Below are 20,763 nucleotides of genomic sequence, written 5' to 3' on the forward strand. Positions count from 1 at the left end.
CCCCCCAAAAAGGAAAGAAAAAAGAAGAAAGCTTCTAGTCATGGGAAAGCAGTACAAGAATGTTCAGGTACAATTGCAGATGTTGCATTTCCCAATGAAAATGATGATTTATTATGAAAAAAGAAATTGACTCACAGTTTACTTTTACATTCCCTGAATTCACCTTCCAGTGAAGAAGGGTTTTCATTGCTAGTCCTTGGCTTTTATTTAGCAAAGACCAAAAAATAAAAAGACTGTTGTACACGAGCACATCGTAGGCCTACAGATGCTTGCAGCACCTTCCACCTTGGTGTCCTCCTTGCCAGATGGCCATTCATTCATTCACTTCTTCCTTCAGGAAACATTCATTCAGTCCCTCTTGTGTGTTTACACCCATTGCTTTATTGAACCCTGACACCATGAAGCAGATACTATTATTGTCATCCATATGTTGTAGATGATGAAATAAAACTGAGTCTCTAGCTTGCCCAGAGGTCAGAACCAGATTTTATACATGTGAGTGCCTGACCTTAGCCACTTCCCCACACTGCGTTCTTACAAGTCACCGGGAGGAGACAGAGCACATGCAGAGAACCACATAAACATATTCATGTAGTGGAGAAATGATTCAGAGTTACACATGTAAAAATTTATATGGATAGCTATATCTTTAGCTGGATAACTGGCTTTTAGAATGATAATCAGTGAAACATTGCAAGATCACAGAATCTCCTGAATCATTAAGAAAAGATAAAATATGACAAGCATCTTTGGTGTTATGTGTATTCAGTAATTCTTTGGAGTTGTATTTATTAAGCCTACCAGATTTTAAAGGCATATAAAATGTAGTAAGTTATGAGACACATACTGAAATATCAGTGCAAAGGGAGAATGGTAGTTGAATGGTCAGAAACGAAAAAGCCTTACAGCCTAGAGATTCAGTTTTTAGATGTGAGCTATAAATTAAAATCTGGCCTTCGTAGTACTAAAGTAAATAAGGACATGATACAATTTCAAAATTCACCTTATTCCCTAGGTAAAACCACATTGATGCTCCTTCCAGGCTATTCCCAAAGAATTATCTAATGACTCCTGCTTTACTCCTCGCTTCCGATTCCCTCTTTTTCCCCCTTTCTTGTGCATTTTTTCCTTTATTTTTTTAATTCATGAAAATAATACACCTATATGGGAATTTTTAAATACCAAATGGCATTCAATAAGGGAACAATATCTCTAGCTCCACTTTTTACACTTTTTAATTCACCCTCTTAGCTATTTCTTCTAGTAGGTACTTTTGTATATCTAAATAATATGCTTTATTGCTGTTTCTTGATATATCAAGTTTTGGTGTGACCTGTTTATATTATGACATGAGCATTCAGCTCCTGTACACCACCTCCTCCCCTCCCTCCCTCGTGCTTCCCCTGGAGTTAGGACTGCACATCCCGTTCCCTGTTGCCCACGCTGTGAATGAGGCTTGGCATCTTCTAAAGTGTTTGCTATTTGAGGTGTGTGTGAGTGTGTGTATGTGCGTATGTGTGTATACATTACAATGTCCTTGGTCAAACCTTTTGCCCATTGGGATATTTTTCTTTATTATTTGTTAACACATCTTTATATATTCTAGATTGAAGTTCTTTGTCAGCTACATGTGTTGCTGGTATTTTCTCTTTCCTGTTCTGTGATTACCTTGTCATTTTCTTTATAGTTTCTTTTGAATAACAGAAGTTCTTTACTTTTAGTCAAATTCATCTCTTTTCCTTTATAGTTAAGGGTTTTTGCACATATATCTTGTTTTAAGAACTATTTCTTTACCCTGAGGTTATGATGATAATAATATATTATCTTTTGAATGCTTTATAGTTTTACCTTTTATATATATGTCTGTAATTCATTTAGAGTCAGCTTTTGTGTACGGAGTGTGTTAGGATCTATTTCTATTCTCTCCAGATGGCACACAATTGTCCTGGCCCTAGTTACTGAAAAGAACATGCGTTTGTTCACTGTAGTGCCACCTTTATCGGAAGTATTGATATAAGTTTTGAGTCTGTTTGCTCATTTTTTCCATTCATCTTTTTGTCTATTCCTGCATCAGTATGATGGTCTTAATTACTATAGCTTTCCAATATGTCTTGATAAAGGATAAGTCAGTTCTTCCAGTTTGTCTCTTCTTTTGTAACAGTGTTAGGACCATTTTTGGTCATTTGTATTTTTGCATAAAAGTTTTAGAATCAGTGTAAATTCTACACATTTGGTCATGTGCACATGCACATACATGTATATATCTGTACACACACAGATAACCTCGTTTACCACTAACAAAAACAATTTAAAGCTCCCACGTACTGAGTTATTCATTGAAATTGCATTGACTGAAATGAATTTGATGAGAATTGACATACGATACTTAGTTTCCAACCCAAGAACATGTTATATCTGTCCACTTATTTAGGATTATTAATTTTCAGTTTTACTCTTTTCTGTATATTTCCTGAACTCCATTGCATGGATTTTTGTATGTATTATTTTGTTGTCATTCATTTAAAAGTGTTTTTCAATTTTTGTTATACCTTCTTTTTTGACTCGTGGATTATTGGAAATTCATTTCTAAACAATTAAGAATTGTTTAGTTATCTTTTGGAGCTTGATTTCTAGTATAAATGCATTGTGATCAAATAGCACCTACTTGATATCCTCTGTCTTATGAAATTTATTGAGACTTGATTTATAACCTAGTAATACGGTCAGTTTTTGCAAATGTTCTATGTGAGCATGAAAAGCATGTCTGTTTTCCAGTAGTGGGGTATAGTAATGTATATACATACATTAGGTCAAGTTTGTAAATGCTGGTATTTAAAACTTTTATGTTTTTACTGATATTTTTGTCTACTTTGATTTATCAATTAGAGAGATGTTTTAAAATGTCAATCTTTGATTATGGATTCATCTAATTTTCTTTTTCATTATATAAATTTTCCCTTTATATGTTTTGAGGTAAGGTTTTTAAGTAAAGGTGTATGATAGGTCCTGAGAAATAGTCCTGTTATCATTATGCAGTGACCCTCTTTATCTCTAAAAATGATTTTCTGCCTAATATTAATATAGCTATCCTAGCTTGCTTTGGATTGGTATTTACATGGTACAATTTTATCAGTCCTTTTATTCTCAACCTTTCTGTCTGAGATGTGTTTCTTGTGTAAAGTATATACAGTCATGTGCTACATAGTAATGTTTTGGTCAGCACAGACCCATATTCAACCTTGGTCTCATAAGGCTGTAATACTGTATTTTTACTGTACCTTTTCTATGTTTGGATACACAAATACTTATTGTATTACAGTCGCCTACAATATTAAATACAGTTACATGCTATACAGTTCTGTAGTCTAGAAGCAGTAGGGTATAACATACCGCCTGGGTGTGTAGTAGGTTACTAGGTAATATAGCCTAGAATGTGAGTACATTTCTGTGATGTTCACACAATGATGATATTGCCTCTATCCCCAGTGCCACCATCCAGTCCACACTTGCATCATTGCTGGCCCTGAACTTCGGCAGTGACTTCCTAACTCATCTTTCAGTTTCTGCTCCTGCTGGGTCCAGGTGATTTTTGATTCCCCATTCATTCAGTGTGATGATCTTTGAAAACCAAAACTGGATCATTCCTCTCTGACTCTCCCACTCGCCACACCACCTTGCATAAGCATGCCCCTGTTCACAGAGCCTCCTAGACTGCCCATCATCCTCAGAATAAGCCTAGTCTATCACATTCTAAAAGGTCGTCTTCGTTTGTATCCGGTGCCGTTCTCCCCTTCTTCAGCATTCCCCGGGCACACCTGTGTTTTTGTTTCCGAGAAGGATCTCGGTTCCTGCGTGAAGGCAGTCGTCCAAGCACATCTCTGCTTGTGCTCCTCCCGGGCTCAGTCATCCTCATGCGTCACACCCAGCGTTCTGTGTCTTTTCTCTCAAGTCCCAGCCGAGATAGGCCACCCTCGCCGATCCCTGCCAAAACTTGTTCTGTTCCTTCAGCTCATCACAGGTTATTGTTAAATATGTGTGCATTTATGTCTGGATTACCTGCAATCCTGCTGGATTGTTTCCTAAGGGCAGGGATCAAGTTTTCTGTGTTTCACCTCAATATAAATATACCATTGTCTTGCATGTAGTAGATAACCAAAAAATATTTCTTAGATAGGTATCCGAATGGGAAAAGGAAATAATAAATAAATGAGCAAAGAGCAGCTTGGTGAAATATGTGTATGTGTGCGTGTGCATGTGTGTGTATTTATTTATTTTGGGGGAGAGGGTGGTTCTAAGCTCAAGAGAAATGTCTCCCATGGGTTCTTCGACTCTGGTAAATTAAGTATTCTTGGTTTGTCAGTCATATTATTTAAAATTTGGTTTAACCCATTTTTCTAGTAGTTAGCACCATCCAAGATTTATTGAATTTAATATTTGTATTTTGTGTTAAAAAGCAATAGATATTTTGGGCATGCTAAGACTAGGAATCAGTGCTGATATCGAATATCCACTAATAACAATACCACTCTTCTCTGAGCACTCTGGATAATGTCCTTCTTGGGATAGGGGCGAGGCCTGGGATGCCTTTGGATAGGAGTCTACCCGGGCCCCATGGGACATCTGCAGTCAGGACTGTATAGAAGATTCCACTTTTGTCGGCCACCCTAGGGGTTAGGAAATCCAAACTGGCCTGTCAGAGCAGATTAGAAGGAAAAACTGCCCCACAGTAGGGGACGGGGCTTTAAGGGTTCCTTTTCCATTTCTTGGAGGTAGCTTTTAGAGACCACCAGGGATTTCCAAATCCAGGGAAAAGGCACCAGCTACAAGGGGAAGCTTAACTCTGAAGGACCGCCCTGGCTGCTGCCTCCTCAGGGACGCAAGCCCAACTAGTGCCCAGCTGTTCACTCACCCAACTCACTTTTGGGTCACCCACAGTAATGACACAGTAGCCAATGCCATTGGAAAATTCCAGCTTCGCTACCGCAGAGGTAATTTCTTATTTGTCAGTTTATTGTGAGATTTTTTTGTTGTTGTTGTTTCCAAATAGAAACAGCTGAACTTTATTTGAAGTGTTTTTCTTTCATTCTTTTTTGATCTGTGTTTTGATCGGTTGTCCTTGATGTGGGTTTGCTTTTTTTTTTCATATTGTTTTTATTGGGGGGAGGGTGTGGGGACAGGGATAGAATGAGAGTCCAGACTGGGTTGTTTTGGGTTTTTTTGTTTTTTTCTTTTTTCTTCCTTTCTTCTTCTTTTTTTTTTTTTTTAATTGAAACACCTAATTTGTAAGAAAACAAAATTCACTTCTGTACAGAAATGTAAGAGTTTATAGGAATAATCACTGAACAGTAGTTTTCCCGGTAATCCTATGTTGAGGAAGAACGGCACAGTGGCAAGGGCATCAGTCCTGTGGCCAGGCAGACCCACACTCAAGTTCTGCCACTCCTTAATTTCCGAGCATTGCACTCAATCTCTGTAAGTTTTAGCTTTGTCTGTAGAATGGGACCTACCCCAACAGGGTTATAGTGAGTGTGAAATGTTATCATGCCTATAAAGTGCCCAGAAATAGTTTCTCAACAAATAAGTGTTTTTGTGCAAATATCCTATGTAGCTATTCATTCCTATAAGAAAGGTAAATTTTCATCTGTGATTGCACTGTGGGTCAGTGGTGAAACTCAAATAATATCACCGAACAGAATAGAGTCCAAAAACAGATTCACCCACACTCAACAAAGGCCTCACTGAAGTTCACTGAGAAAAGGATGGTTTTTCTCATAAATGGTGCTGGACCAATTTAATGTCCATAGTGGGGAAAAAGTGACCTGGGAATCCTAACTCACACTATTCAGAAATGTCAATTCAAGTTGAATTTATAGACCTCAGTGTGAATGGTAAAACAAAAGAGCTTCTAGAAGAATCACAGAAGACTTTGGTTATTATCTTGGATTGGGCAAAGGTTTCTTAAGGCATACAAAGGCTAACTTAAAAACACTAACTGTAAGAGAAAGACTTTGAAACGATGTTTGCATTACATATATCTGACAGAGGATAAGGACTTCTATAAAACAACAAGGAAAAGAAACAATTCAATTTTTAAAAATGGACTAAAGACTTGCATGCCACTTCACAAGAGAAGAAATCCAAATGGTTGGTAAGCATATGGAATGAATTCAGCATCATTAGTCATCAGGGAAATGCAGATTTAATCCACAACAAGTAACCACTAGACCCCACCAGAATGGCTAATTTAAAAGCCCCAACAATACTCAGTGATGGCAAGGATATGAAGCAGCCTGAACTTTAATACGTGATGGTGGGATGTAAATAGGAAGAATTGCTTTGGAAAGCTTTTTGGTTGGGAATGTCTGCTAACATTAAACATACAGCTATCCTGTGAATCAGCAGTTCCACTCTAGTATATCCCCAAAGAGAAATGCAGATCCCGAAAGAGAAATGCAGATACATGTTTATTAGAAGAGGAGTCCCCATTCTGTCAGCCACAGACCTGGTACTGGGCAGCACAGCAGGAGGTGAGCGAGCATCAATCACCACCTGAGCTCTGTCTCCCGTCAGATCAACAGGAGGTGAGTGAGCATCACCACCTGAGCTCCGTCTCTGGTCAGATCAGCAGGAGGTGAGTGAGCATCACCACCTGAGCTCCGTCTCCCGTCAGATCAGCAGGAGGTGAGTGAGCATCAATCACCACCTGAGCTCCGTCTCCCGTCAGATCAGTAGGAGGTGAGCGAGCCTCAATCACCACCTGAGCTCCGTCTCTGGTCAGATCAGCAGGAGGTGAGTGAGCATCAATCACCACCTGCGCTCCGTCTCCGGTCAGATCAGTGGCGGCATTAGATTCTTGTAGGAGTGTGAACCCTATTGTGGGCTGCACATGTGAAGGATCTAGGTTGCATGCTCCTTATGAGAATCTAACTAATGCCTGATGATTTGAGGTGGAACAGTTTTATCTGAAACCTCACACCCCCATCCGTCCATGGAAAAATTGTCTTCCATGAAACAAGTCCCTGGTGCCAAAAAGGTTGGGGACTGCTGCATTAGGAGACACGTGCAAGAATGCTCACAGCAGCCTTATTCTTCAGAGCCCCAAAGTAGAAATAACCCGGATGTGCAGTAGTGGAATAGGTAGTTAAATTGTGGTGTGTTCATGTCGTGGAATACCATATGGCAGTAAAGAGGAGTGAACTGCTATGTGTAACACATGGAGGAGTCTCACTAGCATGATACTGAGTGAAAGAAACCAGATTCAAAAAGACCGTGTACTGTACAGTTCATCTACCTGAAGTTCAGGAACAGGCAGGATTCATCTATGGAACAGAAGTCAGAATAATAGTTACGTGGGGTAAAAGGGTAGGGATTGGCAGGGGAGGAGGGTGCTGGACATGTTTTCAGTCTTCCTGTGGCGGGGAGTCACGTGGAAGTATACGTGGAAGAACTTCCCTAAGATGAGCAGTGCAGGTGGGACATTCTGCTGCACTCATATTAAAATTGTTTAAATCATTTATTGAGTGCTTTTGGTGTGCCAAATCCTGTGCTACATTTTCAGAACAGTTCTCTTTGGATTTTTCTGTTTTGTTTTCATTTTTTTCCTTTCCTTCCCTCCTTCCTTCCCTCCCTTTCTCCTTCCTTTTTCATGGTGTCACTGAAACAGTCCTCTTTGTTGGAAAAAATTGTTTCCATTTTACAAGTGAGGAAACTAAAGCTCTGAGAGTTAAAGTAGCTGGTCCAAGCTCTCCTGGCTTCTGATGGAGCCAGGGTGTAAACCCAGCTTTCTCTGACTCCAAGGCTTTGGTCCTAATTCAGACGTTTAAACTCCACACAGGTCCTTCATCCATGTGAAGGATGAATGTCAGTGTTTCTTTCCATTGTAATTCCTGGAGGGACAGGTGACTATACATCTGTGTTGGATACAAAATATTTCATTAATCCTACTGAGCATCTAGCACATAGTAACCACTCAATAAAATTCACTGGCCGGGCGCAGTGGCTCCTGCCTGTAATCCTAGCACTTTGGGAGGCCGAGGTGTGTGCATCACTTGAGGTCAGGAGTTCGAGACCAGCCTAGTCAACATGGTGAAACTCTCTCTCCCAAAAATACAAAAAAAAAAAATTAGCTAGGCGTGGTGGCACGCACCCTTAGTCCCAGCTACTCAGGAGGCTGAGGCAGGAGAATCGCTTGAACCTGCAAGGCGCAGGTTGTAGTGAGCTGAGATTGTGTCATTGGCATGCCAGCCTGGGTGTTGCAGCAAGACTCTATCTAAAAAATAAAAATAAATAAAAATTCACTGCCCTATTTTGATCTTAGATCATAATCAGGAGAAAGTGCTGAGCACTGAGATAGTAGCTCCTTGGGAAGCAGATACTTCTCCTGTTTCCCCTCTTTCCTCCTTTTAGACTTGGGTCATGTATGTTTTCCTCTCAGAGTTCTTTCTAGATCCCTTCAGTGAGCTGAGTGCCTCCATTTGGTGTGTTGAGTTGAGTTGCTGTGCCTCTCCCTGAACACGACACACCAGAATACCCAGATATGTAACCTTTCCCCCCAGGGAAGTTTATCCCAGGCGGGAACTATGTCATCTTGCTCCCGTACCCTGAGTGCATCCCCAACATTGGACCCTGTGAACCCAGGGGACTGTTTCCAAAATGTGCTCCAAAGCATATTTTGTCTGTAGTATCTTAATAGGTAATATATGGGAGAAGCCTTCTTTTAATAAAATGTGGGAAAGCCTGTGTGAAGCAGGTGTTCTGGCTTGCAGAACCTCGTGGAGTCTTTATTAGTCACATGTGCATTTTGGAGCTTCCATTTGGGAGATTCTGAACTGTAGTGCCACATCTTTGGGAATGCAGGAATCTTAGAATAAACGTAGGAACATGTTCTGTTCTGTACTCTTCTTGATGGAGAATCTAGCATGGTATCGGGCCTGCCAAACAGCAGCCGGAAGGAGGCTCCTCAGGAAAGTGTCTTAAACACCTCGAGATGGCGCAGCTGGCTAGGCTCGGTGTGGTTTGTAAAAGATAGCAACGAATTTCCATGCCAGGGAGCGCCTGCTCTGTGTTCACAAAGCGATGTGTGTCTGCTTTAATATCTCATTTTGGCCATCCTGACGTTTGTTTGATGCAGCGAATGACTAGGACATCTTCCTGCCAAAGCCAGCCTTTCTTCCTCTGGAGGGGCGGTCTCTCTTCCGCTTATTTCTACATTCTCAGGATTAAACAGCTTATAAGCACTATGTGTTAATTGTTCAGTTATTGAAAACCCATTAGTGCTGTTTTGCTTTTAAGAGAGAATCTTTCTGGTATGGCTTCCCATTGATTTAACTTTTTTTTTTTTTTTTTTTTTTTTTTAAGACAGAGTCTCACTCTGTCGCCCAGGCTGGAGTACAATGGCGCGATCTCTGCTCACTGCAACCTGCGCCTCCCGAGTTCAAGTGATTCTTGTGCTTCACCCTCCCTAGTAGCGGGGATTACAGGCACATGCCACGACCCCTGGCTAATTTTTGTATTTTCAGTAGAGACGGGGCTTCACCACGTTGGCCAGACCGGTCTTGAACTGCTGACCTCAAGTGATCCCCCTGCCTTGGCCTCCCAAAGTGCTGGGATTACAGGCGTGAGCCACCCTGCCCAGCCTTAATTTTTTTTTTTTAAGTTGTATAGTAATTCTCCCACCCTCAACTACTGTGATTTATCTGCGTAAACCAAATCAATGAAGACAAACAAGTGCACACACAGAAGGTGATTTCACAGGTGAGCGGAGGCCTCCCAGGGCCCTGTGTGAGTGAAGGGAGCTGATTGCGGAGTGCAGGACTGTGAGATGAATTGGTGACACTCCCAGCCCAGACCAGTTGGTGGCTCGCCGCCACCAACTGCCTCCACTACACAGATGCAGGAGTCACCATTCAAACAGACCCATCCCTAGTGAAAGAGTGAGGGGGACCTGCTTTAGCCAGCTCTCCTAGTATCCTAGCAACGGGCTCCCAGGGCGAGAAGCTAGAAGTTGGAGAAGGACATGCTGGAATGCATAAGCTTTCAGAAAAGGGACTTCCTTTCCTCGCTCAGGTGTCTTGGCAGGCAATCAAACCGTTTTAAAATGAGACTATACAAGTAAATATTCCAAGTTGTGCTCCTTCAGGTTTTATCTACTTAGCTTTTAGTTTTGTGCCCCTCATTTTCTTACACTTCCAGAATCACAGAGGCTAGAATCTAAAGCTGTGTCAGCACACTGGGAGTTTTACAGTGTACAGATTGGCAGACAGCCTGGCTTCTTTCCAGGGCGTTAACAGTTATGCACTTGTGTGTCTTTAGAGCCACGGTCACTGCGTCCCTCTCTCTGCCTCAGGCCTCTGTGTTCCTGCAGGCCAGTGTCTTGCGTTTGTCCTGCCAAGCCTGGTTGCTCAGCTCTCCCTGGCTCTCAGGAGTCAAAGCGCTTCCTGTTCTGCTTGTCTGGTTTACCTGTGCTAAAAGCAAGATTCTTCATGTTTATTCTCACATCAGTCAGAAGATGCCAGCCTGTTGTTTTTCAGAGCGAGGTTCTCAGTGTGAGCCATGTGGGCGGTCCTTTTTGGTCTGAAGGTGACCACCCTCGCTTCCAGCGGCCCGGGGCAGGGATCAGGGATCAGGGATCAGGGCAGGGATCGGGGGCAGGGATCATCACACAGGAAGTTGTGTGAAAGAGGTGTGGGAAGCTGCTTCCCTGGACTTGCTCTCGGTTACTTCAGCTGCCTGTCTGCCATGTTTTCCTAAGTGTGCTTCTCAGTGGTCGCTGTTAATGTTCTAAGGGCCACCATGTAACATTTATTTGAAAACAGAAACAAAACTGTATGTGGACACTGCCTGTTCCTAAGGACCTGCTCCTTAGAGTCAAGCCCCATGACTGATGCAGGCTGATGGCAGCACCCTGGGGCCTGACCTTGGTGCACTGTGTCTCCGGCTTCTTTGCATGCCTAAAACTTGCATAGTCTGACACGTAGGGAAAACATGAGAAATCCATGCCTAAATAATTTCACCTTAATAGTCACTATTCTAGACCAGTTGTAAGCTTACTAGCTTAAGAAAGTATTTTAAATTTAGAAGCTACATGAAATACTTGTTTTTCAAAATTGTTTACTCAGTACATTTAACAGAGTAGCCATCCTGCATTCCTCGTGGTTTCTCTGTAGTATGAAGAATAGAATAGAATAGAATAGAATAGAATAGAATAGAATAGAATAGAAAGAGCTTTTATAATTCTTTGTATTTTAGAAATTTTGTATCTGATGTATAAGATCAGATCATAAGCCTAAAGTAGCCTAAAGTATCAGCCCAAAATCCACATGCCTGATGGTTTCCTTCAAATGCTGCCTCTGTGGGTGGGAAGCACACTCTGATTCCACTGAGCCTGTCTCTGCACGGAACGAACACAGTTCGGCAGTCACAGGACTCCCTTGCCATGCTGCATAATGATGTCTCACTCTGTCCCCAGGTGGCTTTACCAAGCCACATCACTGACATATTCATTATAGTTGACTCAGAACCACTTGGGCACTTCTGTGATCACAGCAGTCCCATGGAGGAAGCTTTAAACTTCAGGAAAGCTGCTGGATTGAGACTGGAAGGAAGTGTGACTGCCTGTGCATGAAGTGCTGAGATGAGTTCTTGGCCTGTGGTCTGTGCTTGTATACATTATTATTATCATTTAATGTATGTATTTTCTTATGAAGTTAATTATTTGCCAATTTTTCTTTTTGCATTAGATTAATTAAAAACAGCAGTGACTTTTGGATACGTTGAGAAAGTTAATACCTTTTTAAATTGCCAAACTTAAATACCATTGCCACACAGATTATATATTTTGTGAGACACTTGAGAGACTGTGTAGCCAAAGTTTGGCATAAAGGAACATGTTCCGGTAACCCTGATGATTGTCAAGATTTTTGTCTAAAAAGACCTTAGTCACATTTAGCAGTGACCAAGGGTCTGGTCAAAACATGAGTGTGTCACAGCCATTCAGCACTGTTGGACTGTAACTCCTGGGCTGTTTTATTTTGAGATGATCATTTCTATCAGGATCAGGAAGTGTTCTATTCTCTGTACCAGTTATTCTAGGACCAATACATTAAAAAACAAAAACGTATTGGGTCTGTTGGATTCTGTGAAGGGTTCTTTGAAGGAAAATCTCCAATGGGACTTATAAGCAGGCACTCATTTCCTTATCCAGGAAATGAAAAGGCCGTGTGCTACGGTGGGACCACCAACCTAAGGAAGATGCAAGCTCTGATCACCGTCTAGTTGGAGAAACAGGCCATTGTGATAATACAGGACAGAACGCTAAGGGATGGTAGAAGAAAGGCCGGCCTACTCAGAGGCTCTGACCCAACCTGCACATCTCTCATTTGTGTTTCTTCTAATGATAAGCAACTTGGACTCTGAGCAACTTGGAGGGAATTCAGAGGTCTGCTTTTCTGCCTGGAGTTGACTGCTTCTTATGGAGTGAGATGGGGTGGCTGGAGGAAAAGGGAAGCCTCTGGCTGCTTTGGGCTTTCTGATCCTTGTGGTTTTGAGGATCCACATTATCCCTTCGTTGGAGAATGTATAAAAATAAAGCTAACTTTTAGATGTGCTCACCTTTTCAACTCTTACCATTCTTTAGTCTTAAAATCTTCATTGAGGTCAAGACAAAAGATGTTGGACCCCGTGGCCACAGGCATTGCCAGGGTGGTTTGCTTACCCCGGCCATCCCAACAATGGTGGTTGGTTTTTGTGAGCTGCCGGGAAAGTCATCTTGGGGAATGGACAGACCTTTTCTTCAGGGTTAACTGAGCACAGCTGAAAACAGGCCCTGTGCTATGAAAGAGCCTCAGTGGTGGACAGAAGCCAGGGAAAAGCACGAATAGAAATGGTTTGAGTTTCTATGAGAAGGACCCAGCCTTGCCTTTCAGATTTTTCACCTGAATATGACGAGACTTAACTTTTACAAGAGAGTCTTGCCTTCGTCTTTGGAAAATGACCTAACTTTAACGTTCTCCAAGAAGCTCAGAGAATGATGACTCTGTCAGATTCAGATAGAGATGTGCACTTTCTGACTGAAGATAGGAAAAGCCTGTAGAAAAGTCAAAATATTTTCCCAGTTTTTTGAGAGAAGCCAAAGTGTGTCAGAATCAAAACCACTTCCTTTGTGTTTCTCTCCTAAAGCACTTGTAGAAACGAGTACAATTACCAGGCATAGTGGCTCACGCCTCCCCTCTATTCAGGAGGCTGAGACAGGAGGATCGCTTAAGCCTGGGAGTTTGAGAGCAGCCTGGGCAACATAGTGAGACCCGTCTCTTTAAAAAAAAAAAAAACCTAGCACAGTTTCCTCCAGGCATAATTAGGAAGCACCAGGAAATCCTAATGGGTTTTCAAGAAGAAAATGATGATTGTGAAAGACCCCAACCTCCTCTCCCTGCTAGGTTTCTGATGCAGAAAAAGCAAGTCAGGCACCTGAGCTGGGAAGGCACTGCACATCATGGCGACATTTGTGAGTCTATATCCAGGATAAAAATTATTTGTTCAGTTGTATGTGTTGAAATAGTCTCTCCCATCCATCTTAGTACCTCATGATGTCTTATTTCATTGAGATATAACTTACATATAGTAAACTGCAAGTTTTAAGTATACATCTTGACATTTGGGGGCTGTATTTCTTGGTGCTGTCTATCTGATGCAACCTGTGAACTGCATTTGGCAGATCCCCCTCACACTTCAGGTCTCACTTCGGTCATCCTAGTTTTTTTAAAACTTCTTGTTTTTATTTTGAAATGTAACGTGCATACTGAAAAGTGAAGCCAATATATATGTATACACGTGGCAAATAATTATAAAGCAGACATCCACATACCAACACTCAGGTCGAGAGGAAAAAACACTGCCAGCCTTCCCTGAGGAATCCATCCAGTCCTCCGCTGGCCTGACCAGCACCAGGCCTTCCCTGATCTTCCCCAGCGTCAGCTCCAGAGTGTGTCTAAACCATGTCTGGTAGATTGGCCGTCTTTGAAGTTCATATAAACAGAATCATAGCCTGCATTCTTTTGTTTCCTATCATTCAAAATCATGATTGTGAGATTCACCAAAATTGTGTTTGGTCTGTTTTATAGCATTTCATTGCAAGAAATTTTAACATTTTTGCATTCTACTGTTGGTGGATATTTGTCATATTTCCACTTTGGGGCTATTACAGTTATTGCTGTGAGCATCTTGGTACAGTGTATGTGTCCTGCTACACCTATGTGTGGTTGTTTTTCTAGGCATGGGATTTCTGGGCTTTAGGGCATGTATATCTTTATCTTAGATGATGCCAAACTCTTCAGAGTAGTGGTACCTGTTTTCCATCAGCAGTATATGAAAGCTCCTTTCACTCTGCCTTCTTGCCAACACTTGATGCAGTCAGACCTTGTAATATTTGCCATTCTGAGGAGTATAATATGTTGTGATTTTATTTGAATTTCTCTAATTTTTTTTTTTTTTTTTTTTTGAGACAGAGTCTTGCTCTGTCGCTCAGGCTGGAGTGCAGTGGCACGATCTTGGCTCACTGCAACCTCCATCTCCTGTGTTCAAGTGATTCTCCTGCCTGAGCCTCCCGAGTAGCTGGGATTACAGGTGCCCGCCACCACACCTGGCTAATTTTTGTAGAGCTGAGGTTTCATCATGTTGGTCAGGCTGTTCTTGAACTCCTGACCTCAGGTGATCCGTCTGCCTTGGCCTCCCAAAGTGTTGGGATTACAGGTTTGAGCCACAGTGCCCAGTCGAATTTCTCTAATATTAATAAACACAGTTTTGTGATTTTTGGCTATTTGGATTTCTTGTGTCATGTAGAGTTTGTTCAGATTTTTTGCCCATAGTTAGGTGTTTTAAAAACTGATTTTTAAGAACTTTTTTCTATATCCAGGATAAAAATTATTTGTTCAGTTGTATGTGTTGAAATAGTCTCTCCCATCCATCTTTGTTCTTACTTTCCTCATGGTGTCTTATTATTTCATTGAGGTATAACTTACAGAATAAACTGCAAAATTTTTAAGTATACATCTTGACATAAGTACAGACGTATGTACCCATCACCCAGAAGGAAATACAGAACATGCCCATCTCCCTAGAAGGCTTCTTGAGTGTCCCATCTCCCTCACTGTCAATCCCCAGACGTAACTTCTGTTCTGACTTCTATGGTGTTTTAATAAATAAAAATTCCCAATTTTAATGTAAAATTTATCAGTCTTTCCTTCTATGTTTAGTGATTTTTGTGTCGTATCGAAGACTCTGAGGTCATAAAAGTATGCTAAAAGCTTTACAGTTTTGCCTTCTATCTAGATTTGTAATCTATCAGAATTGTAATTCTTATTTATGGTGTACAGTAGGGATTCTGTCTTTTTTTAATTTCCCCTGTGGTTATGCAGTTGTTTCAGTTTCAGTATTTAAAAACCTTCGTTTCACCTTTGGCTCTGCAGGACCGCCTTGTCATAAATCATTGTCCTACAGGCATGATTCTGTTTCCTGTGCTGTATTCTTTGTCCCTGGCCTGGTACTGTACTCTTGTAATCATCGTGACTTTATGATCTTGGTATCTGGTAGGGCAAATTTTGAATGTTAACCAACTTTTCATATATTATCCTTCTTTTATGTTGCTGGATTCAGTCAATTGCTGTATCATTATGTTCATGCATTTATTCGGCAGGTATTTATTGAGTAGCTGGTATGTTATATGCTGCACACTGTTCTAGCTGCTAGGGATACAATGGTTGACCAAAAAAGAGACACTGTGTGCTCCCATGAAGGTTTCAGTATGGTAGGTGGGCACACCCCCTGCTAGGCTTGGGGGCAGGGACTCCTGGGAGACTCTGTGCCCTCAGCATCTTGTGACGTGCCCTTGCTGGGTCTGTCACTTGTACTTTTTTGTGAGCTCCTTGAGAGCAAAGCACATCATGTTTACTTCTTCGTTTTTTTGTTTGTTTGTTTTGGTAGTCCCTGGCACATGGTGGTACAGTGGGTATGCAGTAAGTTCTGGAGCAGGGACTTACCTTCCTACCTTCCTTTGCCTTCCCCACGCTCTTACCTGCTGAGTGTAGTCAGCCCGTCCTGTTTTTCCTTCCGGCACTTTGGCCACCCTCTTCTAATATCCCACACTGCCCCTGCACCTCACAGAGACCTGCACATACTGTTCCTCTCACTGGAGTTCTCCCCTTTCTACATTTGGCCAACTCCTACTCACCTTTGAGTTTGATTTAAATATTATTTACTTAAGATAAGTCTTTCATGATCCCAACTCAGATTTAAGGCCCCTTTTTTATTGTTTCACCTTATCCTGTAATTTAACATTGTAGCTTTCATAATACTTTGTAATTATGTGTTTATTTCTCTGCATCTAACTCTCTTCAAGGCACTGAACTGATATTTAGAGTAAACATAGGCACCATCTCTGCTCTCTCCCCCTTCCATAGTGATTGTCTTTACTTTCCATCCCTTAGTTGAAAATTGGTAAAGGGAAAATGAGGAAACTCTAAGAATCATGTCATATTTAATGAAATCTTCAAGTGGCATCAGATGCTAGTTGGGAACAATGACTTACAAAATGCAGTAAACACATCACATATCCATGGTTGTGTGGTGGCAGCTAGAAAACAAATTTGTATTGATAGCTGAATTGATAGAGGTTTTTATCTATGGACAGAGGTGATGTGATCTAGCTTTTTCCATGATACCCAGAATCTATAACCTGTCTTTGTTGACCTCAAGATAAAGACGTAACAACGACAGTAATAACAGATTTGTGTGGTAGAGGGTTCAGGGAAATTCATGGGTAGGAGGTCCCAGGAATCTGTCTTCTCACCTAGACAACATTTGTACTGAATCTGATGTAACTTTTTTGGTACTCTGAAGTCCACTGAAGTCTTGCAGTGTCCACGAGAAGGCTTGAATGGTAAAGTGGAGTTAACTTCTGTCAATTTCAGCTCTAGCACAGTGGCAGCTATTCCTCTTCCATCCCCAGTCCTATGGCAGACAGCTGTACACTGTTCCTAGAGCATCTTGCAAGCAGCTTGTGGGAGCCAGGTAGGGTGGGCCAAAAAGACCCTGACATGCAAATATCTGGGGTCAGTGCTCTGATGACTGATTTCAGCTTTTGATCACAGAGGTACAAAGGAGTGGAGACCATTATTGTTGCACCTACCCCCATTGTTGTAAGTCCTTCCACCTCTGGCTGAAGTGGCTTTCTGGGTATTTAAAAGGCCAGCACCCTTTTTCCCTCTTCCCTTTATTTTTCTTTTGCATCTTTTGGGAACCAGGCATTAAATACTAGGACATCGAAAAATAACTATATATACAGGGAAAATTAGAAAGTTACCGTAGATTCCCAGGGAATAGCATAGGCTCAGAGAAGACCTGAGAAGATCTTAAATTTACACCTAAGGTTTATCCTTGGCACAGAGAAAGCCTGCAACTATCCAGAAATAATAATGAACAGTAACAAAAGTAGCAAACACTTCGGCTTAGAATCTGAATTCTAGAGTTACCACATTATTAGAGTTAGATGTCCCATTTAAAAAACAATCATAAGGCATACATAAGAAACAGGAAAGTAGGCCCATTCAAGGGGGAAAAAATGAAACAAACAGAAACCATTCTTGGATTCATCTACTATATTTTAAAACAAGTGTCTTACTAAAGATGCTCAAGGAACTAAAGGAACATGTGTGGAAAATCAATAAAACAATATATGAACAAGCCCAGGTGCAGTGGCTCACACTAGTAATCCCAGCACCTACCAAGGCAGATGGCTTGAGCTCAGGAGTTTGAGACCAGCCTGGTAACATGGCAGAACCCCATCTCTACAAAAATTAGCCCCAGGCATGGTGGTGTGCACCTGTAGTCCCAGCTACTTGGGAGGCTGAGGTGGGAGGATGTCTTCAGCCCAGGAGGTGGAGGTTGCAATGAGCTGAGATTGTGCCACTGTGCTCTAGCCTGGGGAATAGAGCCAGGCCCTGTCTCTAAATCAAAACAAAACAGAAAGCCCAATATGGACAAAATGAAATGTCAACAAAGAGATAGAAGACCTGAAGATAAATCAAAGAGAAATTCTGGAGCCGAAAGGTACAATACCTGAAATAAATTTACTAAAAGGATTCGAAGACAGATTTGAGCAGGCAGAAGGAAGCTAGGACAATGGAAAATATTAAGTCCAACAAGCAGAAAGAAAAAAGGTTGTAGAAAAGTGAACAGAGCCTAAGGAATATGTGGAACACCATCAAGCCAACCAACATACGCATTGTGGGAAACAAGGAAAAAGAGAGAGAAAAGGGCAGAGAGGATATCTGAAGAAATGACTGAAAATTTTCCACATTTGATGGAAGTCACGAACATATACATCCAGGAAACTCAGTGAACTCCAAGTAAGATGAACTCAAGGAGACACGTTATAGTCAGAGTTTTGAAAGACAGAGATAAAGAGAATCTTAAAAGCAGCAAGGAAGAAGCAGCCCATCACATGCAAGAGATAATCCATAGGATTATCAGCAGTTTTCTTATTAGAAACTTTGGAGGTCAGAAGGCAGTGGGCCAAAATGTTCAAAGTGCTAAAAGAAAAAACTGTCAACTAAGAATCATTTGTCTGTCCAAACTGTCCTTCAAACATGAGGGATAAATTAAGGCATTCACAGACGAACAAAAGCTGATGGAGTTTGTTACCACTAGACCTGCCTTGCAAGAAATGCTCAAAGTAATTCTGCAGGGTGAAATGAGAAGACAACAGACAGTAACTTGATGCTATATAAAGAAATAAAGATCTCAATAGAGATAAATTCATGAGCAATATACAAGCTAGTTTATAACTCCACATTTTGTTTTCTACATATTTTAAGAGACTAATATGTCTAAAAGGATTACTAGTTTATATTTTGGGGTACACAGCATATAAGGTTATAATTTTTTTTATGTTAACCAAAAGGAGTAAACAGAGCTGTAAAGGAGCAGCATTTTTGGATGTTATTGAAGTAAAACTGGCATAAATTAGAATTAGAGTATTATAACTTTAGAATGTTAAATGTAATCCCCATGGTAACCACACACACACACACACACACACACACACACACACACACACACACGGCTATAGAATATACACAAAAGGAAATGAAAAAGGAACTTGAACATTTCAGTACAAAAAATAAACTAAAAAGAAGACAGTAATGCAAGAAATAAATTATAAGGCATATGGGAAACAAACAGCAAAATGACATAAATAAGCCCTTATCAGTAATTATTTAAATGTAAATGGATCAAGCTCTGTAATCAAAAGACAGAGATGAACAGAATGGATAAAAACACTTGCTCTAACTGTACTGTCTACAAGAGATTCAGTTTAGATCCAAAGACACAAATAGGTTGAAAATAAGAGGATAGAAAAAGATAGTATAAGGAAATGGTAAGAGAGAGCAGACATGACTGATGTCAGACAAAATGATTTTAAATCAAATAAAGGTTGCAAGAGACAAAGAAGAACATAATATATTAAAGTTTCAGTACAGTAAGAAGATACAACAGATATAAACATTTGCACAGACCGATAACAGGCCAAAATATATGAAGCAAAAACTGAAGGAAGAAATAGTTCTACAGTAATAGTTGGAAACTTCATTACCCTACTCTCAATAATGGATAGAAGAACCAGACAGAAGGTAAGTAAGGAAACAGAGGACTTAATAAACAAACTAGATCTAACAGACATACACAGAACACTCTATCCTACAACAAGAGCATATACATTCTTCTCAAGTGCACAGAAGACATTTTCCAGGATAGAGTGTATATTAGGTAACAAATTAAGTTTCCATAGATTTTTAAAGATATCATACAGAGTATCTTTTCTGACCACAACTGGATGATGTTAGATATCAGAAATAGAACTAAAACTGGAATATTCACAAATTTATGGAAATTAAAAAACATACTGTTAACCAGTAGATCAAAGAAGAAATCACAAGGGAAATTAGAAAATACTTAGAGGTCAGCTGGGTGCAGTGGCTTATACCTGTAATCCCAGCAGTTTGGGAGGCCAAAGTAGGAGGATTGTTGGAGGCCAGGAGTTCAAGACCTGCTTGGGCAACATGGTGAAGCCCCATCTCTATTAAAAATTTAAAAAAAGAAAGAAAAAAGAAGACAAAAAATATTTAGAGACAAATGAAAATGAAAAGACAACATAACAGAACTTATGGGACACAGCAAAAATAATGCTAAGGGGGAAATTTTATAGCTATAAATGTTTACATTAAAAAATAAGAAAGTTCAGGGAACTAGATAAAGACATAGACAAAGTAAACCCAAAGCTAGCAAAAGGAAGATAATAAATATTAGGGCATAGATAAAACAAACTAGAGAATAGAAAAATAATAGAGAAAATTATGAAAACAGAAGTTGGTTTTTTAAAGATCAACAAAAATTCACCAACTTTTAGCTAGGTGGACTAAGGTAAAAAGACTCAAATTATCAGAAATGAAAGTGGGGACATTACTACTGATTCTACAGAAATAAAAAGGGTTGCAAGAGAGCACTGTGAACAATTGTACACCATCAGTTTGGATAATGTAGATGAAATGGACAAATTCCTAGAAACTCAAAACCTATCATAACTGTCACAAAAAATAGAAAATACAGATGGACCTATAACTAGTAAGACAATTGAATCAGCAATGAAAAATCTCACAAAGAAAAGCCCTAAACCTGATGCCTTCACTGGTGAATTCTAGCAAACATTTCAAA

General features: G+C 40.5%; 1 protein-coding gene across 5 annotated transcripts in view; it reads left to right on the forward strand.

The window, feature by feature from the left end:
- ATXN10 (ataxin 10) overlaps nt 1-20,763 on the forward strand; it is a 170,732-nt gene that overhangs the window by 134,814 nt on the left and 15,155 nt on the right. For 2 of the 5 annotated variants that reach the window (XR_010139423.1, XM_063722670.1), the window contains exon 11: nt 1-20,763. This exon is cut by the window's right edge. Coding sequence is in view for 3 of the 4 variants with exons in the window: in XM_063722670.1 (XP_063578740.1) it covers nt 1-130 (130 nt within the window). In the remaining variant the exon portion in view is untranslated. 5 annotated transcript variants of the gene reach the window in all.

The sequence above is a fragment of the Pongo abelii genome, chromosome 23, assembly GCF_028885655.2.
Source record: "Pongo abelii isolate AG06213 chromosome 23, NHGRI_mPonAbe1-v2.0_pri, whole genome shotgun sequence".
In the NCBI taxonomy this organism is placed as follows: Eukaryota; Metazoa; Chordata; class Mammalia; order Primates; family Hominidae; genus Pongo; species Pongo abelii.